This window comes from Sphaerodactylus townsendi, linkage group LG03, assembly GCF_021028975.2.
Source record: "Sphaerodactylus townsendi isolate TG3544 linkage group LG03, MPM_Stown_v2.3, whole genome shotgun sequence".
Taxonomy (NCBI): domain Eukaryota; kingdom Metazoa; phylum Chordata; class Lepidosauria; order Squamata; family Sphaerodactylidae; genus Sphaerodactylus; species Sphaerodactylus townsendi.
The window spans coordinates 82,191,478-82,212,778 of record NC_059427.1 but is presented as its reverse complement, the minus strand read 5'-3'; the positions used below and the strand labels follow the sequence as shown (position 1 = coordinate 82,212,778).

The 21,301-nt window shown below is 42.3% G+C and overlaps 1 protein-coding gene across 2 annotated transcripts in view; it reads right to left on the bottom strand.

Moving 5' to 3' along the window:
* RNF130 (ring finger protein 130) overlaps positions 1 to 17,215 on the bottom strand; it is a 77,320-nt gene extending 60,105 nt beyond the window's left edge. The window contains exon 1 of one of the 2 annotated variants that reach the window (XM_048488684.1): positions 15,920 to 17,215. In XM_048488684.1, the coding sequence (XP_048344641.1) occupies positions 15,920 to 16,178 (259 nt within the window). In that variant the 5' untranslated portion in view covers positions 16,179 to 17,215. The remainder of the gene's footprint in view (positions 1 to 15,919) is intronic. The other variant, XM_048488682.1, reaches the window with a different exon arrangement.
* Between the last annotated feature and the right edge of the window lie 4,086 nt (positions 17,216 to 21,301).

Here is a 21,301-nt window from a genome sequence, read left to right as displayed (position 1 = left end):
CTGACATCTGTTGTCTCAATTTCGGGTGAGAGATGTTAATGAAGAGGCTGTTAGATTGTCTGAATGCTTCAGTGCACAAGAAGAACACATGTAGCGACCTGCGGACATCAAGCTTATGCCACAACCTTTCCCTGTCACCCTGAGGTTTAGGGGAAAAGGTAGGTAAATTAATCTCCTGATTTAAGTAAAAGTATGCGCTCACCTTAGGCATGAAGGTAGGGTCCATGAGCAAAATAACTCTGGATGAATAATGCAACAATTTGAGTTAACGGATAAAGCTCTAATCTTGGACACCCTTGTGGCTGAGATAACCGGTACTAACAATAAGACCTTTATCTTGAGCCATCGAAGATGAATTGACCAGGTAGGCTCGAATGATAACCTAGCAAGAGCCAGTAACACCGTGTGAAGGTTCCAGGAGGAAAAACAGTGTACTGTGGGAGGATGTGACTGGGAAGTTCCTTTTAGAAACCTCATGACATCCGGGTGTCTGGCGACTGACCACCCCTGGACCTTGGGCCACACTGTTGAAAGACCTGCTATCTGACTCTTGAGCGTGGCTGCCCTCAAACCCTCTCTTACCCCCTGTAGGAAACTGGGGATATTAATGATCCCAGGATGTTCGGGATCGACCTGCTTATGTCTGGCCCTTCCAAATACTTTCCAGGTGTAATTATAAATACGTGTGGTGGACTTTGACGAGAAGCAAGTAATATTTCCAGCACCTCGTCTTGAGTAGCCTTTCCCCCTCAACCTTGACCTCTCAATAGCCATGAAGTCAAGTGCAGTCTGCCTGCGTGCTAGATTGGACTCTGAAATAACTGATCCAGTCTGGAGGGTAGGGGAACCGGGTCTCCCACTGCCAATTCCTGAATGGTGGAAAACCAAGGTCTCCTGGGCCAATGTGGTGCTATGAAAATCAGCTCCATCTGTTCTTTGAATAGACATCTCAAAAGCTTTGGACTGAGTGGAATGGGAGGGAACACATTCAAGGTGACCCTGGGCCAAGGGGCTATTATGGCGTCGGTTGCATAGGCTGTCAGGTGGAAGAAGCAGGCCATGGACAGTCTCAGTTGTGTATTGTTCAGGGTTGCAAACAAATCTATCTCTGGGGTTGGAACTTTTGACATGATGTCTTGAAACACCTCGGGTAGCAAGCTCCATTCTGCATTGGATATGGTTGTTCTGCTGAGCCAGTCCGCTCTGGTGTTGAGGTGATTGCTGATATGTTCTGCATGCAAGGATAGTAGTTGATGTTTGGCCCACCTCATGATCTTGTCTGCTTCCTTACAAAGTAAGGGTGATCTGGATCCTCCCTGATGGTTCATGTAGGCCTTGGCCACTACATTGTCCGTTTTGACAAGTACGTGCTGGTGTCTTATCATGTTCTTGAAGTGGATTAATGCAAGGTAAACATTGATCGAAAGTTTGCTCTGAGACAAGGTCTATCTGCCCTGGACCACTCGGGCATCCATTGTGGCTCCCCAAACCTGGAGGCTGGCATTCGTGAAGATCTGTATGTGTTGCTGAAAAAGATAAGTCTTCCCCTGAGACAGGTTGTGGGAATTGGTCCACCACTTCAGCTGAGATTTGAGGGATAGTGAGACTATCAAGCTCCTATCCTTCTTGTGAGTGATGTTCAGTTGGTGCGGGTGAAGGAATGCTTAAAGAGGTCTGGCATGCATCCTGGCCCACTGGATCAAATCGACTACTGTTATGAACAATCCCAGGAGGCTCGTCATCTGCATCCATGAGCAGTCTCTGTCAGAGATGATTTTGGCTGTTGCTGTTCGTATCTTGTTTACCTTGTCCCTGGGCAGGAAAAGAGCATTCTGAGTTGTGTCCATGATTTCACCTAAGTGCTCCATTCGTTGGGAAGGGCCCCAGGCCCTGATGCACTTATTTCAGAAATCTTCAAACTAAATTCGAACTGGTGGGCTGAATTGCTAGCAGGGCTTTTTACCCATGTCAACAACTCAGGCCAAATCCCTAAATCTTGGCTTTTTGCCACACTTGTGCCGATATACAAAAAAGGAGATCCAAGTGATCCCACAAATTTCCGTCCGATTGCTCTCTTATCAGTGGCTGGAAAGATTTACTCTAAATTCTTGTTGAACAAAATAAAATCTTGGCTGGTACACAATAAAATTCTTGGAGCTGAGCAAATTGGCTTCCGTAAAGGAAAAGCAACTTTAGATCACGGCCTTATTTTGTTTCATCTAGCGAACAAGTATGTTACTATGGGAAAGAGCAAACTATATACAGCATTCATTGACCTCAAGGGAGCCTTTGACTCCATCTCTAGAGAACTTCTATGGCAGAAACTCCGGGTTTTAAGAATTGACCCAAGATTGCTCCTCCTGATCAAACAACTCCACACAAATACATCCTGCCAGGTCAAATGCTCGCAAGAGGGCCTGCTAACAGAAAATATCGCAATCACGAAAGGAGTCAAACAAGGCTGCATACTAGCCCCCACACTGTTCAATATTTTCTTGAATGACTTAGCCCCTGCCTTGTTAGAAACTAATAGTCATCCTCCTATTCTAAATGCATTGCCAATATCATTAATGTTATATGCAGATGATGCAGTTTTACTCTCAAGATCTAAAGTGGGCCTTCTCCGTTTGATAAGGCAATGCATCCAGTATTGTAAAACTAATAAACTGGAGATTAATTATAACAAATCCAAAATGTTAGTTTTTTCTCGACGGTTGAAGATGCACAAGTGGGAAGTCAATAATATTACTCTGGAGCAGGTCAAACAATTTAAATACTTAGGAATCACCTTCTCTTATAATCTGTCTTGGTGCCCGCATCGCAATCTTTCCTCAACTATGGCCTCCAATAGCGCTAGAGCAGTCTCCCGTTTCTTCTACAACACAGGCAACAGATATATACCTGCAGCAGTTAAGGTATTTAATGCCAAAGTCAGAGCACAGATATTATACGGATCCCCAATTTGGATCTCTGCAGTTAATAAAACCATTAACACTCAAAATCCATTATCAACAGGACTCTTCCAGTTTCATTCACTCTTTTCTACAAGATAGCAAATCAACGTTATGGTCAAATATTATCAAAAACAAAATTTAAACCATTGGCCTATCCTTGGAATTGCTCAGTATGCTTACCCTTACCGAGGCTTATAACACCTTGAAAGTGAAACTGCTTGATGTGGAGAAAGTACTTTTTTGTTTGTTGATGAGGAAGCCAAAACATTGTAGTGTCTGTTTTACCTATTAGAAATCCGCCCCCGCGCTTTCCTTCTGGATCTGGACCGTATGATGAAGATCGTCCAAATACGGATAGACGTGAATGACCTGATGTCTCAATAGAATGATGGGCGGCAGAAGTACCTTGGAGAAGACGCGGGGTGCAGACGTAAGACCAAATGGCAGGGCCTTGAACTGGAAATGGTCTTGGTCCACTGCAAACCTTAGAAACCTTTGATGAGCCTAGTTGATAGGAATGTGGAGGTAGGCCTCCATTAGGTCAAGGGAGGTGAGGAAGTCCCCTTCTCTCAGGGCTGTGGTTACAGTGCGTAATGTTTCCATCTTGAACTTCCTCATCCTGATGTGCCAATTGATGTATTGAAGATTGCTCTCCAATCTCCTGTTTTCTTCGGGACAGTGAAAAAGTGGGAATAAATCCTGAGGCAACTTTGCTGTGTGTGTGACTTTAGAGTGTTGAGTTGGTCAGAGAAAGGGGGGGTGAGAGGGGGATAAGAGCGGTTGATTCAAGAATGTGCATATGGAAGGGCTGTGATGAACTGGCAGAAGATGAAAAAAGTGAAAAGTGAAAACTCTAGTCAGAGATATTTAAAGTTCTGTGTGAGCATGGCAGAATGTGTTAGGGTTTCTGACTGAGAAGTCATAGAGTGTCAAAACTCTGTGACAGAGTTAGTCAGAAAGTCAGAGGGCATATAGACAAGGTCAGAGTCTCCATAAACTGTTATACAAAATCAAGACATAGAGTCTGAGGCCCCTTCCGCACATGCAGAATAATGCACATTCAATCTACTTACACAATGGTTTGAAAGTAGATTTTGTTATTTTTCACAGTAAAATCCATCTTCAAAGTGCATGGAAAGTGGATTGAAAGTGCATTATTCTGTATGTGCAGAAGGGGCCAGAGAGAGAGAGAGAGAGAGAGAGAGAGAGAGAAAGAGAGAGAGAGAGAGAGCTATTTTCGCACCCTATTTTCCTTATGACCACACAAGTCATTGACTTTGCCTTATAAGCTTGTACACACTACCAAAAAAATGCATTGCTGATGGTAGCTACCATGTGGAGAATAATTAAAGGAACAAATATTAGTTGGAACTTATATATTTATTTATAAAGGAAAAAAAGAGTAGACATCGCATTTGGTGACCATGAGTAGAAGAGTCACCACAGTATGCTATTACCTACCTCTGCGTAGTAACCTTGGTATTCCTTGGGGGTCTCCCATCCAAATACTGACCAGGGCCAACCTGCTTAGCTTTTGAGATCAGGCTAACCTGGTCTATCCAGGTCAGGGCTTTGTGGTGGGTTACTGGAGATGGAGCTATTACTGCAAAAGCACCACTATCAAGGATATGATATACAAATACAAACAAATGATGTCTCAAACGCATATGCAGTTTCTTGTAAACCTAAGTTTTCTAGCAACACCTTTCAGGAAAAGTTGAAACATAAAACAAACAGAATTAGGTGATGGATTTCCTGTTGCCGTGTACCATGTCACACTGCAACTGGGAGGTCCGGATGCTCCAGCACATAAAAACCACAACCCCTCACACTCACACTCCTCTGATGTACCATGAAAAGTGACTAATAGGAAAATGGCAGGGTACATCAAGTTCTCTGTAATTCAGACACAAGCAGTTTTATGGCAATTTTAAGCAGAATTACACTCTTCTGAGTCCACTGACTGCAGTGGATTTAGAAAAACATAACTCTTGTTTAGGACTGCATTGCAAGTCAGAGTTTGGCTCCAGTGCCAGATTGTCATGATGCCTAAACATCGTATTGTGGCGAAAAGCCTTCATCTCATTGTTTCCTAGCTTAGTTACTGCTTCTTTTGACAGCACTTGTTAACTCAATCTCCCCAGCTGTAAACTGCATCTTTCCCCTAACAAAAAAGTGGAGTGAAGATCTCCAAAACTAGCCCAAACAGTCCACTAACTGGCCCTTTCTGCACAAGCCAAATAAAATGTTTTGAGGCATGAAATAAAATGTTTCCTCTGTAGAATCCCCCATGGTTTGTAGTTCAAAACGTTTTATTAGCATGCTGATTTAAAATGCTTCCCATGCCTCTCCAAAGTTCCTGGACATCCTTGTCAGCACCATTTTCAGACCTCGCGCCAGCCATCATACTGTATTTGTCAGTTTCTTAAAATTTCTATTTTTGGGGGTCATGCCTACATAGACATGTAGACACAACCTCTAGAGAATTGTAGCATGAGCCTATGAATCTGAGAAGCTATGAATCTGAGAAGATTAAAGAAAAGGAACAACCACAAAATGGTTGTGGCCAAGAAGCATTTTTAAGGGGATGAGTCCAGTCAAATGGGTTTTTTAAAAAAAGTTTGCAAAATGTTTTCGGGGGATTGTGCAGAATGGACCATAGGGGATGGACAAGAGATGTCAAGAGCGACGTCATCCAATGGAAATTTCCTTTTCTTCTTATTTTACCTGTCACTGATCTGGACAACTCTTCTCCATTTCTCTTCCCTTCCCTTGGATGTGAGCAGAGAGACTCAGCCAGCTTTGGAAAGTTATACTGCAACCTCACTGTTAGGGACGAAGTGGATATGCAAAGCATGAAAATGCATTTTCTAAGATTCATATTGCATTAATGCACTAAGTAACAGAAGAGGCAGTCCCAAAGAGGCATATATCTTCGGAATGCCTGCACTGAAATCCTAACAGTCCTTTGGGCGTATTTATAGATTATTCTTGGTTCCTTTTTAGTTGTTGTTGTTTTTTTTGCAATTGTGGAGTTCTTCAAAACTGGCTTTTTTATATTTAGGCGGATATTTTGTTTTATTAATAAAATTACCAAAAATGGTGAGGGATTAGAATTAGGATTTCTGGTAGAAATAATTAGAAAATATTTTCATTACAATACAAAAACCCTGAAGGCTGAAAAAATGCTCTTGTTCTTAGTTGTAAAGGTTTGTTGAGACCTGCACTAAGTTTTCTTCAGATGGAAAAAAATGTAGTGCAGTTATCCTAGATTAACTTGATATAAAGAATACATTCACACTACAGTCTAAAAAGAGTTACCCTACATATCTGACTCTGCAAACCTTAGCAATCTGAGATGAAGAAGTCTGAGATTGATGGCAATAATGTAATAAGCTTGATGCCACAGGAAGAGGCAAACTCTTGATATAGAGCATTAAATGCAGACATTTTAAAATACACATAAATCAGTATTTAAATTCTGCTTTTAAAGTTTTCATTACACAAAAGGAGAAGAGAATTTTCAAAACTGTATTAATTCCCATACTGGAAAAAGTTACATAATCAAAATCTTTAATCTCTTACACAAAACAAGTTTACAAAGTTATATAGTCGATTAAATAATAAAGGACAATTATCTTTCTACAGTAAGCTTCCTAGCTATATAAACCTCTTTGACCCTATCGAACTATTTCTGCATACCTGGTGCCATATTTAGCTTCCAATACCAAGCAAAAATAAGCCATGCCATTGTAATGAGATTTAAAATGACTTTCTGAAATAATTACAGGAAAACCATATATGTCATTTGAAAAAAACATTTCTGGATTCTAGGGCACATTAATCCCTAACTCTATCCTCAATTTCTTACTTAGGTTATTCCAGAAATTCATGGAGCATGGACAAGGCTGTCCACTGCTGATGACAGAGCCAACAATTACTAGTGACATTATACAGTTTTGCATGCTTCTTGGGAAAAAGATAAATTTTATGGATCATTTTAAAAATGTTTTCCCTGAAGTATACATATAGCAAAATGTGATGGCCAACACAAGACATTAAAACTCTCTGAAAATTTGTATTGTTAATCACAATTCCATTTGAGGAGAAAATGTGCAATGTGACCCATAGGCAGTTTGCTGATCTAACACTTCATAGGCCAGGAGTCTATGAAGTGCCTATAGTGCCATGGCACCCATAGAGCCTATGAAGTGTCATGGCATCCACCTGTACCTTTTCTGGTGCTGTCAAGTATTTTTAAGAAGTGGGCAGCAGTAGTAGGGTTTTTGTCCAGCAGGGCACCTGACTGGCTGTACAGATGTTTTTAAATGTTGCTTTGGCAGCAGCTGCTACCACAGCACCAGAATCTGCACTGTGTTAGACAAGTTAAGATGCGGCAATCATTTTGTCTCTGGGTCTCTCTCCTTCAGCAGCCATTCTGTGGTATCCATTTTGTCACTGTGCCCACCGTACCATGTCAGAATTGGAAAAGTACCCTTGGGCTCAAAAAGGTTAAAGATTCCTGTCATAAACTTTAGGAAACATATGTCTTCTACCCTTAAGGAGCAGCAGTGGCATAGTGGTTAAGAACAAGCGTACTCTAATCAGGAGGAACTGGGTTTGATTCCCCGCACTGCCACCTGAGCTGTGGAGGCTTATCTGGGGAATTCAGCCTGTACACCCCAACAAACACCAGCTGGGTGACCTTGGGCTAGTCACAGTTCTTCTTAACCCCACCGACCTCACAGGGTGTTTTTTGTGAGGGGGGAAGGGAAAGGAGTTTGTAAGCCCCTTTGAGTTTCCTTGCAGGAGAGAAAGATGGGATATAAATCCAACTCTTCTTCTTCTTCACCAATAACATTTCAAAGTCTGAAAGGCCTGTCAGAGACCTGCTTCTACAAAATTTCTTCAGCAAATAACTTTTTACCTGAATATATTCAAAGAAGGAAAATCACATCGAAGTTGATATCATGGGCCACATTAATGTAATTAAAATGAATGTGACACTACAGGGAAATTCTCTGCTGCATAACATCCCTGTAATAAATCCTGGGGCTACTCTTGGTGAGTGGCAAGGATTGATAAATAAATTTATTTGGGGAGATTAAGAATCCTAAGGTTAGGTGTCAAATAACACAGGCCAAGCAGGACAAGGGTGGCTTTTTGATTCCCAACTTGCAGTTAATCCACAACGCTGTAAGATTGATTTGGCTAGTGAGGTGGGTGCCAGCTGCTTTAGATTCAGGTAATAATGTTTTGGAGCAAACATATGTAGGAATGTCCTTGATAACTTTTCTCTGGATGAATAAAAAGGATAGGAAAAGTATATATGAGAGCAATAATATATTAATCAATGTTCTTTTTCAGGTGTGGAATTTATATTAAAAATATGACCCAGGCAATCTCCTATAATTCCCACAGTTAGGAATTTGAATAAATTCCAAGTGTTTCCATTAGGTTCACTGAGTGAGAAACTTATTGCCTGGATACATATAGGTTTTTGTCCAGTTATGCATACAAGCCTTTGTGTTCTCAAAACAGTTTGCTTAAAACATCACTACTAACAGAATAATTCTGGCAAAGAATAATATTCCACTCAGCTCTGTATTAAAACTAATTGGAAATAAGATTTGATAGACTGGATTCTGAGCAAGGTCCTTGTTAGGACAGAGATTGTTCATCCCTTCACCCCAACCATTTCCAGTCCTGAGAAAGTTTATTCCTGGGGTCACTATTATGCCACAAAAGTCAGGAGGCTGCAGTGGGGGATGGGGGAAACTGTACCCCCTTTTCTTCCATCATCAGACCTCAATTCATGCAAGCAGCAGGAAGAAATAATTTCAGAGCCTTCTCCCTCTCTGCTGCAGCCACTTGACCTGTGAGGCTTTTACTCCATATAGTTCCTGCAACTTCTGGAATAATCTTTGCTTAGGTCAGCAATAACTACTGGATAGAGCAGGATGACAGTAAGATTGGTGATCATTCAGCAACTTCTGCTGCTGGAGCATAGAGCTCAACCACCTTTTCAGTGGATTCTTCTTCCATGCATCATGATCAGCATTGAGCTATAAGCTTAGTCTGCCCCAACATAAAGACACAGCAGGTATGTCATGTTGAAGTTTTTATATTCAATCTGCAGACTGACAGTTAAGTTACTAAGATCCTAATTCCTCAACAAAATTAGTAAGCAAACAACAAAACATAGGTCCATAGGTAAAAAAATGGTTGCAGTTTTTAAATCTATATATATAAAAAGCTAACAGTGTTTTTGTTGATGGTCGTATAACTTAGTAACTGCTGGGCAAATTCCTCTGAAAATTCTCAGCAACTATAGTCAGCCAGGTGAAAGTGTTTTTAGATGTTCACATACCTGAAATTTCACACCTGGCCCAGGGAAAACACCTTTTTCCTGGCGCTCCATGGTGAAGGACATGCAGCTGCCTGTGTGTAACTGTCACCCTTAGAATGTTCGTGCTGATTAGAATGTTCACTCAGATGGCCAGATATGACCAGTGGAAACAGTACATAGGCAGTCACTCGAGTGGAAGTGAAACATCTACACACGAGGGAGAGGGAAGGGAGGGAGTGGGAGGCATGCAAGGGAAGAGAAGTGAGAGAGGGGAGACAGAGAGGGGTGGCATGCAAGGGAGGGGAGGCAGGGGGCCCAGCATCTTGATATGACCCACCCACCCTAGTGAAGGGAAAGGGAAGGGAGGGAGAGGGAGGGGTGGCATGCAAGGGAAGAGAAGTGAGGGAGGGAAGAGAGTGAGGGGCGACATGCAAGGGACGGGAGGGAGGGGCCAGGCACCCTAGATTCGCTGAATACTGCGGTTACAGTTAAGAAAACCAGGCACGCATTACTCAGGAGTAAGCTTGGTACAGCAACCATGACATGCTTTGAATGGCTGCGTCGCGCCCCTCAGAGGGTTTCCTCAGAAGCGACACCCATTGCCACCAACCAAACTTACTTCCAGGTAAAGGATCATAACCAGCCAGCCTAGATGTGTGTGAGGGGTACCTTTCCATTCCCACCCCCACCACAAGGAATGCGGGCACACACATCAATGACATCGCACAGTATCAGGCTGCGTGTTTGCATGAGCACGTACTGCTGGCCTCTGCAATTGATTTGCCGCTACTGTTCCTTTCCCATTTCACCACAATAAGCCACAGCAACGCGTGGCCGGGCCCCACTAGTTAGTAATAAACTGCTTTAAAAACATTGTTAAAATTGTTAAATTTATGGTAAAGTTTCTGTGGCTCCACTTCTACAAAACAAGAATGGAAAAAGATGTTACTCTTGCACTCATCTTCAAAAATAACTTCCCTCTTCTGATCATAAGCTCACTGAATAGCCTCCAAATAATGGCCTATGAAAGTACAATATTGCTGGTAGGTTTGTACCCCAGATAATAGACAGGAACTATCTGCATGAACAGGTGCTTCTACATAAGGCTGCACATGTGGCCACCATGATTTGTGAAACTGCAGTGGTTCTTTTGAGCTACTTCACTGAGAAAGGCACCGCTGGAGCCATGTATCCATTGCCTTTATCTGAAAACTCCCATGTAACCAAAAGGAAGGATTCCTAGAGCTGAATATCATGAGGGATATATATGAACACACCTGATGAAGGTAACTAAGGTGGTTGAAAAAGAAAACCCTTCATATGGAAACATCAAGATCAATTCCTAAAAAGCATCACTTTAAGGGGAAATGCAAAGATTCACTTTCCTTCAGAGGATTCTCTCTCATAGCTGCTTCGACTGAAGGTCAGACAATTTGATGCTAAAGTCCTGGCTAAATGCAAAAAGGCATACAACAGCATCATATCCCAACTATATGTTGCTAGTGACAGTGAAAATCCCTCTAACCAAATTACTTGGTGGTATTTTCCATATCCCCTCTCCCTACAACTTGCCTCATGTCAAATGGGGCAATGGCTGTCCCAATCTTCCTCCTAAAAGGGGAAAGGTGGATATGGGAAACTACACAGCCATCAGATTTACATTAATATCTGCAACATTTCTAAAGCAGGCTGTTAAGCCATGAGCATCTAGAAAAGAATGCTCTGCTATTAGAAGCCTGCATAGATTTATTATGGTGAGCCAACCCAATATCTCCTCTGATAAAATAACTACCTTGATAGACCATATAATGCCATAGACATCATGCTACATGTTGGTTGGATTACTATTAGGTGAATTTACACTTATTTGGTTGAACAACCATACTGATTAAGAAGAGAAGAAGAAGAAGAGTTTGGATTTTTATCCCCCCTTTCTCTCCTGCAGGAGACTCAAAGGGGCTTACAATCTCCTTGCCCTTCCCCCTCACAACAAACACCCTGTGAGGTGGGTGGGGCTGAGAGAGCTCTGAGAAGCTGTGACTAGCCCAAGGTCACCCAGCTGGCGTGTGTGGGAGTGTACAGGCTAATCTGAATTCCCCAGATAAGCCTCCACAGCTCAGGCGGCAGAGCTGGGAATCAAACCCGGATCCTCCAGATCAGATACACGAGCTCTTAACCTCCTACGCCACTGCTCCTTAGAGTTAACATCTTAGAGTTAACCAGTCTTCATACTACCACAGTGAAGTCTTCATAGAAATGTCACAGGGCTCTTTCATAGGTTGTTCAACATTTTCATAAGTAACTTGGATAAGATCACAGAAAGGTACTTATCACTTTGAAGGGAACAGGAAACTGGGAGGGATAGCTAACACCAAAGCAGACAAAATTCAATGAGTTGTTGACAGGATGGAACACCATGCCAAGATGAACAGCATCATCTTGTTGTTGGATGGAACACCATGCCAACATTGAACAACATCAGTTTCAGATGAGATAAAGGTAAATCCTTACATTTGGATATTTTAAGCAAAATGCCATCCAGGTATAGGTGGCAGTGACCTGGCTTGGCAGCAGTACACGTGATCATAAAATGCATATAAGCCAGTAGTATGATGGCAGCTACTAAAAGCTAATGCATTCATGTGCTACATTAACAGAAGATTAGTGTCCAGATTACAGGAGATAATAGTTCCACTTTATTCTGTACTGGTCAAGCTTCATCTTTAATGAGAGTACTGATAAACTAGTATGTGTGTGGAAGCTGGTGGCTGGAATGGTCAGGGGTCTGGAAACCAAGCCCTGTTTTATTTACAGAATTCGCAATCCACCTTTCTTTAAAAAAAAAAAAACAACAGTCTCAAGGCAGCTGAAAAAGCCCCAAGCTCTTTGAGGGAAAGTTAAAAGAGCTGGACATGTTTAGCCTGGAGAAGACTAAGGGGAGATGTGATCACTGTCTTCAAGTATCTGCAGGCTGTCCTCAACAACTGTAACAGTCTGTATTTGGAAGATGCATGCAACTGTCAGCCCATATGTTGGGAAGTGGCACAGAATTAAGTTCCTTTTCCATTGTTCCAATATACTGAAAGAGGGTAGAGCTTCATAATTGGCTCAGTGTAGAATATGCGGATCAAAAGCAGACCACTCACTACTGATATACAGTTAACACTTGTAAAGCCATCAACTGAGAGCCAGTTTGATATGCTGGTTATCATGCTGGACTAGAATGAGAAACTCTGCCATTGAAGATAGGGGGTAACTATTGGGCAGTCACATGCTCAGCCTACCCAACTTAATGGGTCTGTTGTGAAGGAAAAATAAAAGGGAGGGGAATAACGTAAGCTTCTTTGGTCCCAACTGGGAAGAAAAGAATGGTTTAAATAAATTGAATAAGTAAATAATATTGTTAATTATGACAATAATTTGGAGGACGGATACTTTGTAATGCATCGCTGATTGAAAACTGATATTTAAAGAAATTTTGCAGGACGTTTGCAATATACTACAAGTTATTAAGCATACAAATAGCAGGCATATTAAAGAACAGCTTAAAAACTTATTAAAAACCTTTTAAACAGGAAGTTCAATAAAAATAACACTTAAAATATTCATGTTCTGCCCTTCTTGATCTCCTCCCTTGCTACTTAAGCAACTTATAAAGGAAAAGAATAAAGAGAGAAAATGGATGGATTTCAGACCATGAAGAACGGTTTCCCTTTAGAGGTAAACTGACAATCAAGGTAGGCCAACCTACTAGAACTGTGTGTGTTATGAAGAGGTGGATTGTAGGATCACACTTCCTGATCTTATCTGGAAAGTGTGTTCTACTATAATTTGGATCACTTTATGTCAGAGTGGTAGAAAGACCCCTGGCTTTCATAACTAGCTTTGATTCCCTGTAGTTTCTTAAAAAAAAAAAAAAAACGAGCAATGGCACACCATTTGATATTGTTATTCAGTCCCACTACCTTTTCACATGGATACACGGTCATTGGGAGAGATCACACAGAGACCACTTTAGAGTCAACAATGTGCTCTTTTCAATTTTCCTAAATCTGGCACAATGGATGTTCAGTCCATGAATGGCTAGAGTTGGAAATTAGATGCAGACAATCTGACTGAAGTGGGATCTAGATGTAAAGAACACCGAAAAGCTTTGTGGCTAGAGAAATTCAGATTTATCCAAGCATAATACTTTCTTGGGTGCTGTGTGGTTTCCGGGCTGTATGGCCGTGTTCTAGCAGCATTCTCTCCTGACGTTTCGCCTGCATCTGTGGCTGGTATCTTCAGAGGATCTGCCAGCCACAGATGCAGGCGAAACATCAGGAGAGAATGCTGCTAGAACACGACCATACAGCCCAGAAACCACACAGCATCCAAGTGATTCCGGCCATGAAAGCCTTTGACAATACATAATACTTTCTAGTAATAATTCTTAAAAATAAAGAATTCAAGAAAAATACAGCATGTTTATTGTACACTCAGTTTATCCAGGATGAATGATGTTTTCTTGAAACTGATCAAATTTTTAGTATTTTACAGATACTATCCATATTTGTGAAGTTACACTTGAACAGGTGTAGATGAAAACATCTGGAAATTAACATTCACTCTAAAATAAAATGCCACTAGCAAACAGCACACAAAGAGAAGAACAGAAGGAGAGGCAAAAAAACCTGAGGTGAGGAAGAATGAGAAGCAACAGAAATTCTTACCAAGTACTAGCTGCAGAGGAACTGGTCAACAGCATTTATTTACAACTTATTCTGCCCTTGAGCAGATATAGTACCCTTGAGCACTATCTTTACAGCCTTGATATTTTAGGAACATCTCCAAAATGAACCTTCCTACTACTTGCAATTCTCTGCATAGTAGGCCTTGTTCCAGTAGATCCAAATAGCATTTTTCCTGTGTTGATGCCACCACTGTAGCACCATTCTCCAAGGAGGCGCAGTGCTCCTCATTTCAATATTTTAGCACCATGTTGAAACACTACTTTTCTACAGGCAACCCAATCCAAAACCCCAAGTTGCTGGGGACTGCACCCAGATAACTTTCTGAAGGTGTGGCGAGGCAAATTTTTTAAAATAAAACCCACCACCAGGAAGTCCTCCATGGGGTTTATGGGACACCTCATGCTGTGGCATAATTGGCTGCAAACCCAGGGTGGCAGCTGATGAATGTTAGCTCCACTCCTGGACACACCTCCAGCATGCCCCTACTGCCCCAACCAGGCCAGTGGCAGTACAGGAGCAATGATGAGGTACCCAGCACAACATCTAGACATATCAAGGCCCATGGCATCTGCCTGTCGGCATGTTTGTTCCTCTGCTGGGATAAGTGCCCCAAGGAAGGCAAAACCATTGGTGCGGGCCTGACCTCCTTCACGAGTGGGTTTAACCTCCCCCCCCCCCAAAAAAAATTAGGCTGCAAGTGGCCTAACTGTTTTAGTGCAGCTGCATGGTTCATTTTTATTTTATATTGTTTTGCATACATAGCACACCATTCTCAATGTATTTTGCTTTGGAAAGGTGGCCCAGAAGTTTCAAAAACTAGTTTTAAAAAGTTGTTCACAGCTTAAACCATTATATTGGAGGGGAAAATGAGTTTGAATGTACTTGATAGCTATTACTTCAAGAAGCTGAAAATTAAACTGAGATTGTATGTCATTTACAGTACACTATGTTGCCCATACTAAGTACAAATATAATACACTTGTGATTCGTTCATTTTGGATATATTTAGGAATCCAAAAATAATTAAAAACATGCCAAGTGCAGCATACCCACTCAATATACTATTTAATATACCTACAAAGTTCATGTTATGTCTGCAACAATAACCAAAGGTAGTGCATACAGGAACTAGTAAATGCAACTTTACACAATTCTAAGATGCGCTATTCCAAAGAACAACCAAACCAACTATTCCACCTTATCATTAATTAATATTAAACCTCTTCAAATTCCCCAGAAATAAATCAGCACTTCAGAGTTCTCTTTGTTCCCTTTATTTTTTCTCTTTTCCAAAATCAACAGTGAAGATCTGAAACACCAAATAAGTACATAGTTGATATTTAACTTGGAACAAGTACTGATGGTACCAAAGTTTGTGGGATACAGATACAATATTGTACTGTGCTCATTTAAGAAGAACCAGTGTTGTTGCATAATGTTAAGGCTTTGAAGTGAGAAACTGTGGATCAACCTTCTATTCAATGCCTTTCATCACTCATTTCACACCTTCCATGACACAAAAAGCAGGTTTGCCACTGCGAGCAATTCACTAGGTGACTTCACCAAGTCTCACCTAATGCCAGTACCAATACAGTACAAGCATTTGTGTCTCATTCACATTTTGTGAGGCAGATTGGAATGACACCGTAATTTCAAAATTGTATTGCTAGATTTCCCACCAAAAAAAACAGGCATCTATCATAGTACTTTGCTTTTTGATATGGCAGATTACAAAAAAATACTTATACACAAAGGAACCTTTGAGATTTGGGGAGGTATGGTGTTTCTGATAAATTCTGTGACCCAACATACAATGTAGAGCCATATTTCTATTCATGCGCAGAGTGGTTATTCACAGAAAGGGGGTGGAAGGAAAGACTTACCTCCATTGATTGGTAAAGGAGCTACAAGCAGACCTTTGACAGCTACTTTGGGAGAGTCCTGCCCATAGCGTCCACGATCAAGTCTTAGTAAAGTCGGTGTAGAACGCTCAGAATTCCACACAGTCACGTTTACCAGGGCTGAATAATATGCTTGATTTGTATTATCCGCACTAGCTAGGAAAGTACAACAATTAAATAGGACCAAAACGGGCACAGCAGGTAAACAGTTCCAAGAAGGTAAAACACACTTTAGCATCATCTTTAACCCTTATAAGTGTCTTTGCTATATTTTCATCATCAACACTTCGCCAAATAAATGGATTAAGGTCGACAGTGAACAGAAATCCATCAACTATTCATTCCATACCAAAGTCAAAAAGAGATTACAACCATACGAAGAGGAAAAACCATCCTGAGTGCCTGGCAGATAAACGCAGCCCTTTCCGTCCACTGAGCCAGTTGAGGAAGCTTAAAACGATAAGGGTTTTAGAAGAGAGAAACCCGGCGCCCTCTTGATTTTTCTTTTAAGACAACCAACTCTGAATAAGGCTATATATATATATTCAAAACGCTACCGCAGTCGGCAGGAAGACAGCCCGTGAGACAAAAATCCTTGCACCACAAAGCTTTACAGAGAAGATGATCCTTAAGAAGCCAAGAAGTCCTTCTCTTCGGCTTTCCGATGAGTCGGCCTGCCTCCCAATTTCAGCCAAGGGGACGGAGGGAAAAGCGGCTGAAGAGGCGCAGCTTGGTCTCTCCGGGGGCGGCCCGTGGAAAGGGCGGGGGGGGGGACTGTCCCTCCTGGGAAGAAGCGCTGAGGAAGGGGGTGAGGGAGAGAGGCCGGTTTATTCGGCAGCGTCCTCTGTGAGACGGCCCCCCGCCAGAGCCAAGCGCCTCCCCCTCCGGGACTGCTGCGGCGGCGCCGGCGACAGAGAGGCCGAGTCGGTGTGCCGCGCCGCTGCTGGTCTGCTTGGTACCCAAGCTCGTTGCCGGACCTCCCTCAGCAAGCTTCGAGGCCGCCCTCAGGCGCGCTGTGGCTCTCCCGGCGCGGTGCCGAGACGGAGCTGGGTCCCGGGTGCAACCTCCGTAGACCCTCCCCAGCCCCGGGCGAGCGACTGCAGCGGCGGCGAGACCTCCATGGCTGTAGCCGCGCCCCAGTCCAAAAAGGAACTCGCCAGGCAACCCTCCCAACCGTTCAGCGACCGCGTCACTCCACTCCCTTTTCTGTCTCGCGCTCAACTGGAATCCGCGACAGCCCGGGCGGATTCTCGCGGCGGCTCCACCAACTGCAACCTGCCGGCTAAATTCTCGCGCACAGCGCGCAAGCGCATTGCGCCAACCCACCACTGGCCCTCCCCCGTCGCCACGAGGAGGAAGGAGAAGTCACACCCACTCAGAAGGGAGGAGGGGCGGGGCCAAATGGCGGTAAGGCTCTGGGGGCGGGGCCAGAGGGCCGGGCATGCTCTCCTGGAGTGGCAGCTGCATAAAAATAGGTTACGGAGGAGTTAGAAAGGAGGACTGCGGCTGTCATGGTTGTCATGGAGGAGAACATTTTTAAGCAGTAGGAAGAAAAGAGATGTGTGGTGTCAAGACTGCATTGTTCTTTTGGTGACCTGAGATTCTATACTGCGTAATTCCTGCTCAGAGTCAGCATTGATGTATGTATGACACCAGCTGTGGCATACTCCTCCATCGCTGTTAGCAGCCGATGACTTCTTCTGAGCATACAAAGTGATTAGGTGAGTTTAAGAAAGGATCAAGAAGTCTATCTCTCAAACCCCCTCCCCGCTACAAACAATTTTTTTTCTGGTTGGTTTCTACTATTCCATTTTTTGCAATCATGCTTTGGAGAAAAGCATCACCACGTCATAACTGCTTGTAGAGATTATAGTGTCAGAGACAGACATCCAGATTTGAATGGCTACTCTGTCACAGAACCTTTGTGGTAACCTTGGGCCAGGCTTGCGCTCTCAGCCTAATCTAATACACAGAGTTCATGTGAGGAGAGAATGGAGGGGGAAGAGAATGATAAGGTCATTAAAGGTCTTTTGAGAAGAAAGTTATAGTATAAATGAAGTACATAAATAAATGTAGCGAAACGCTAAATGAATGCAAAACTGGAAAAGTAAAGGTTTATAAACTTATGCCTAAGGTGGAGAAAGTGGTTAGAGAAAGATTTTTCTTTCTCTCCCATAATACTAGAACTTGGGGGCAGACAATGAAGTTAATGGGCTTCATCTAGGTTCTGAATAGACAAAAGGAAATATTTCTCAACAAGTTATTAAATTGTGGAATTCAATGCTTGTGGACTTACTGCTGGTCATGATCTTAACTGGCTTTCAAAGGGGTTCAGGAAGAAGGATTCAGGAAGAATAGGTCCCATCAATAGTCTATTCATAGAATCAGAGTTGGAAGAGATCACAAAGACCATCTAGTCCAGCCCCCTGCCATGCAGGAACAGACAATCAAAGCATTCCTGACAGATGGCCATCCAGCCTCTGTTTAAAAACCTCCAAAGAAAGAGACTCCATCAAACTACAAGGCAGTATATTCCACTGTCAAACAGCCTTTAACAGCAGGAAGTTCTTCCTAAAGTTTAGGTAAAATCTATTTTCTTGTAGTTTGAATCTGTTACTCCGTGTCCTAGTCTCTGGAGCAGCAGAAAACAAGCTTGCTACTTCTTCAACATAACACACCTTCAAATATTTAAACATGGCAATCATGTCACTTCTTAACCTTCTCTTCTCCTTACCAAACATGTCAAGCTCCTAAATCTCTCGTCATAGAGCATGGATTCTAGACCCTTTACCCTCCTTTGTTCCAGCTTGTCAATATCCTTTTTGAATTGTGGTGCCCAAAACTGGACACAGTATTCCCAGTAAGGTCTGACCAGTGCAGAATAGAGTGGTACTAGTACGTCCCTCAGTCTGAACACTAAACTACTATTCATGCAGGCCAGAATCACATTAGCTTTCTTAGCTGGCACATCATACTGTTGACTCATGTGGTCTACTAAGTCTCCCAGATTTGTTTCACCTGTTATCAAGCCATGTATCACTCATCTTATATCTGTGCATTTCATTTTTTCTTCCTAAGTGTAATATCTTACATTTCTCCCTGTTGAAATTCATTTTGTTAGTTTCAGCCCAGCTCTCTAATCTGTCCAGGTCATTTTGAATTCTTTCCTCTGGAGTATTAGCTACCCCTCCTAATTGGGTGTCATCTTCAATTTTGATTAGCATGCCCTCTATTCCATCATTCAAGTCACTGATAAAAAATATTTAATAGCATTTGGCCCAGGACAGAACCCTGCAGCACCCCACTAGTAACTTCTCTCCAGAATGAAGAGGAACCATTGATGAGCACCCTTTGGATTCAGTTGGTCAACCAGTTACAAATCCACCTAACTGTAGTATTGTCTAGCCCACATTTTACTAGCTTGCTTGCAAGAATAACATAGGTCATGCATTTGCCAACCAGATGCCACTGGAAGACCTGTAAGCCAAGGCTAAGAGAGTTACTCCCCTGAGCATGGATGTTCCATTATGTCATTGATGGAACCAGCTTCTATGGATTTCTGATAATCTCTCTTTACAGTCAGCAAAGTTACTGGATACACTACATCTTGTTAATTACCTGTTGAGTGAAGAAATACCTAAATATATTATGCATTAATTTCACTGGGTAACTTATTTATCCTCTTAACAATCAGAGAAAAATACCTAATCTCATAATCATGAACCCTCTTAGGTCTGTCCCATTAGTTTCAAAGATTTGCTTCCAAGAAAGTTTGTTAAGGTCACACTTGTAATAGCAGAATAGTGTGCTTGGAGAACAATACTAAGCAAGTCTACTCAGGAGTCAGCCCCACTTTCTTCAATGGCAGTTTTTTGGAGGAAAGTATTTTTAGGATTGCAGTCTTAGGTGTATTTTTCATTCATTTGCATTTGAAAGCTGGGGTTCTGCATCAATGTACCAAAATAAACCAGTCTTTGGTGAGCCACTGCCGTCTTTGTTGTTTAACCGCTTGGAAGGCCCTAGCATTCAGATATGAAAAGTATAACTTTTAAAATTCTGACATGAAAAATTCATTTCAATCCTTGGGAAAGTAATACATGAATCAAGATATTGTGGCTAGCAGTACAGTGATAGTATTAGAAATATATCGGAGGGGAGAATATGCAGAAGGGGCAAAGAAAGTTCTTAGAGGTAAAGTTTAATAGATATTGCATAGGGATATTATCAGCAAAACATGGAGAATGTTTGTTTGCTTGACTAGCAGCTCAATTCTATCTGCAGCTCTCTGTCAGTGGTGTTGCAGGAATTGGCCCCAGAGCACACTTATACTGTACATCCACTTTCATAGAGTCTGACCACTTCCAGGGTTCTTTCTGGACGGAATTACGCCATAGTTCTGCAAAGTGTTTCCACTGAAGCAAAATTTATTGAATTCATCACAGCCAAACCAATTTAAATTGCACTATTTTACCTTGTGAATTGGACAATGAGATGCCTTGAAAGATGGCACTCATAGGATGAAAGGCACATGAGTTGTAGATAATGCTGCCTGACAGCATGCTTTCTCATATGAGAGTGAGATAGGTCAACCCATACATTTGCAGAGCAGTCAGATGCTCTCATCATGGATGCACTGAAAAGAAAAATCAGAAAATATAGATGTAGGAAAGCACACAAACAGGGCTAGGAGGGAAAAAAAACCTTGTATCTGACACTGGTGTAGCCACTGAATATTCAGGTTTTTTTAACAAATAATTCACAATGCACTCCTGCCAACATACTTTACTAGGTTTTGTCTTAATGCCTCTGAGCAGTATCTAAGGATTCCAAAACCACCAGTCGCACCAGTCGCACTGAATAATAGATTCAGGTGGGTAACTGTGTTGGTCTGAAACAGCAGAAAAAAATGTTTGAGTCCAGTGGCACCTTTAAGAAGAAGAAGAAGAAGAGTTTGGATTTATATCCCCCCTTTCTCTCCTGTAGGAGACTCAAAGGGGGTTACAATCTCCTTGCCCTTCCCCCCTCAAAACAAACACCCTGTGAGGTAGGTAGGGCTGAGAGAGCTCCGAGAAGCTGTGACTATCCCAAGGTCACTCAGCTGGCGTGTGTGGGAGTGCACAGGCTAATCTGAATTCCCCAGATAAGCCTCCACAGCTCAGGCGGCAGAGCTGGGAATCAAACCCGGTTCCTCCAGATTAGATACACGAGCTCTTAACCTCCTACGCCACAAAGTTTTATTCTTAGTATAAGATTTAATGTATCTTCAGTATCTGGAGAAGTGTGCCTGCATGCTAAACATGTAATCCATGTTTGTGTCAACTTAACTGCATAGGTATTCTGCTGTAATCCATGTTTGTTTTCTTT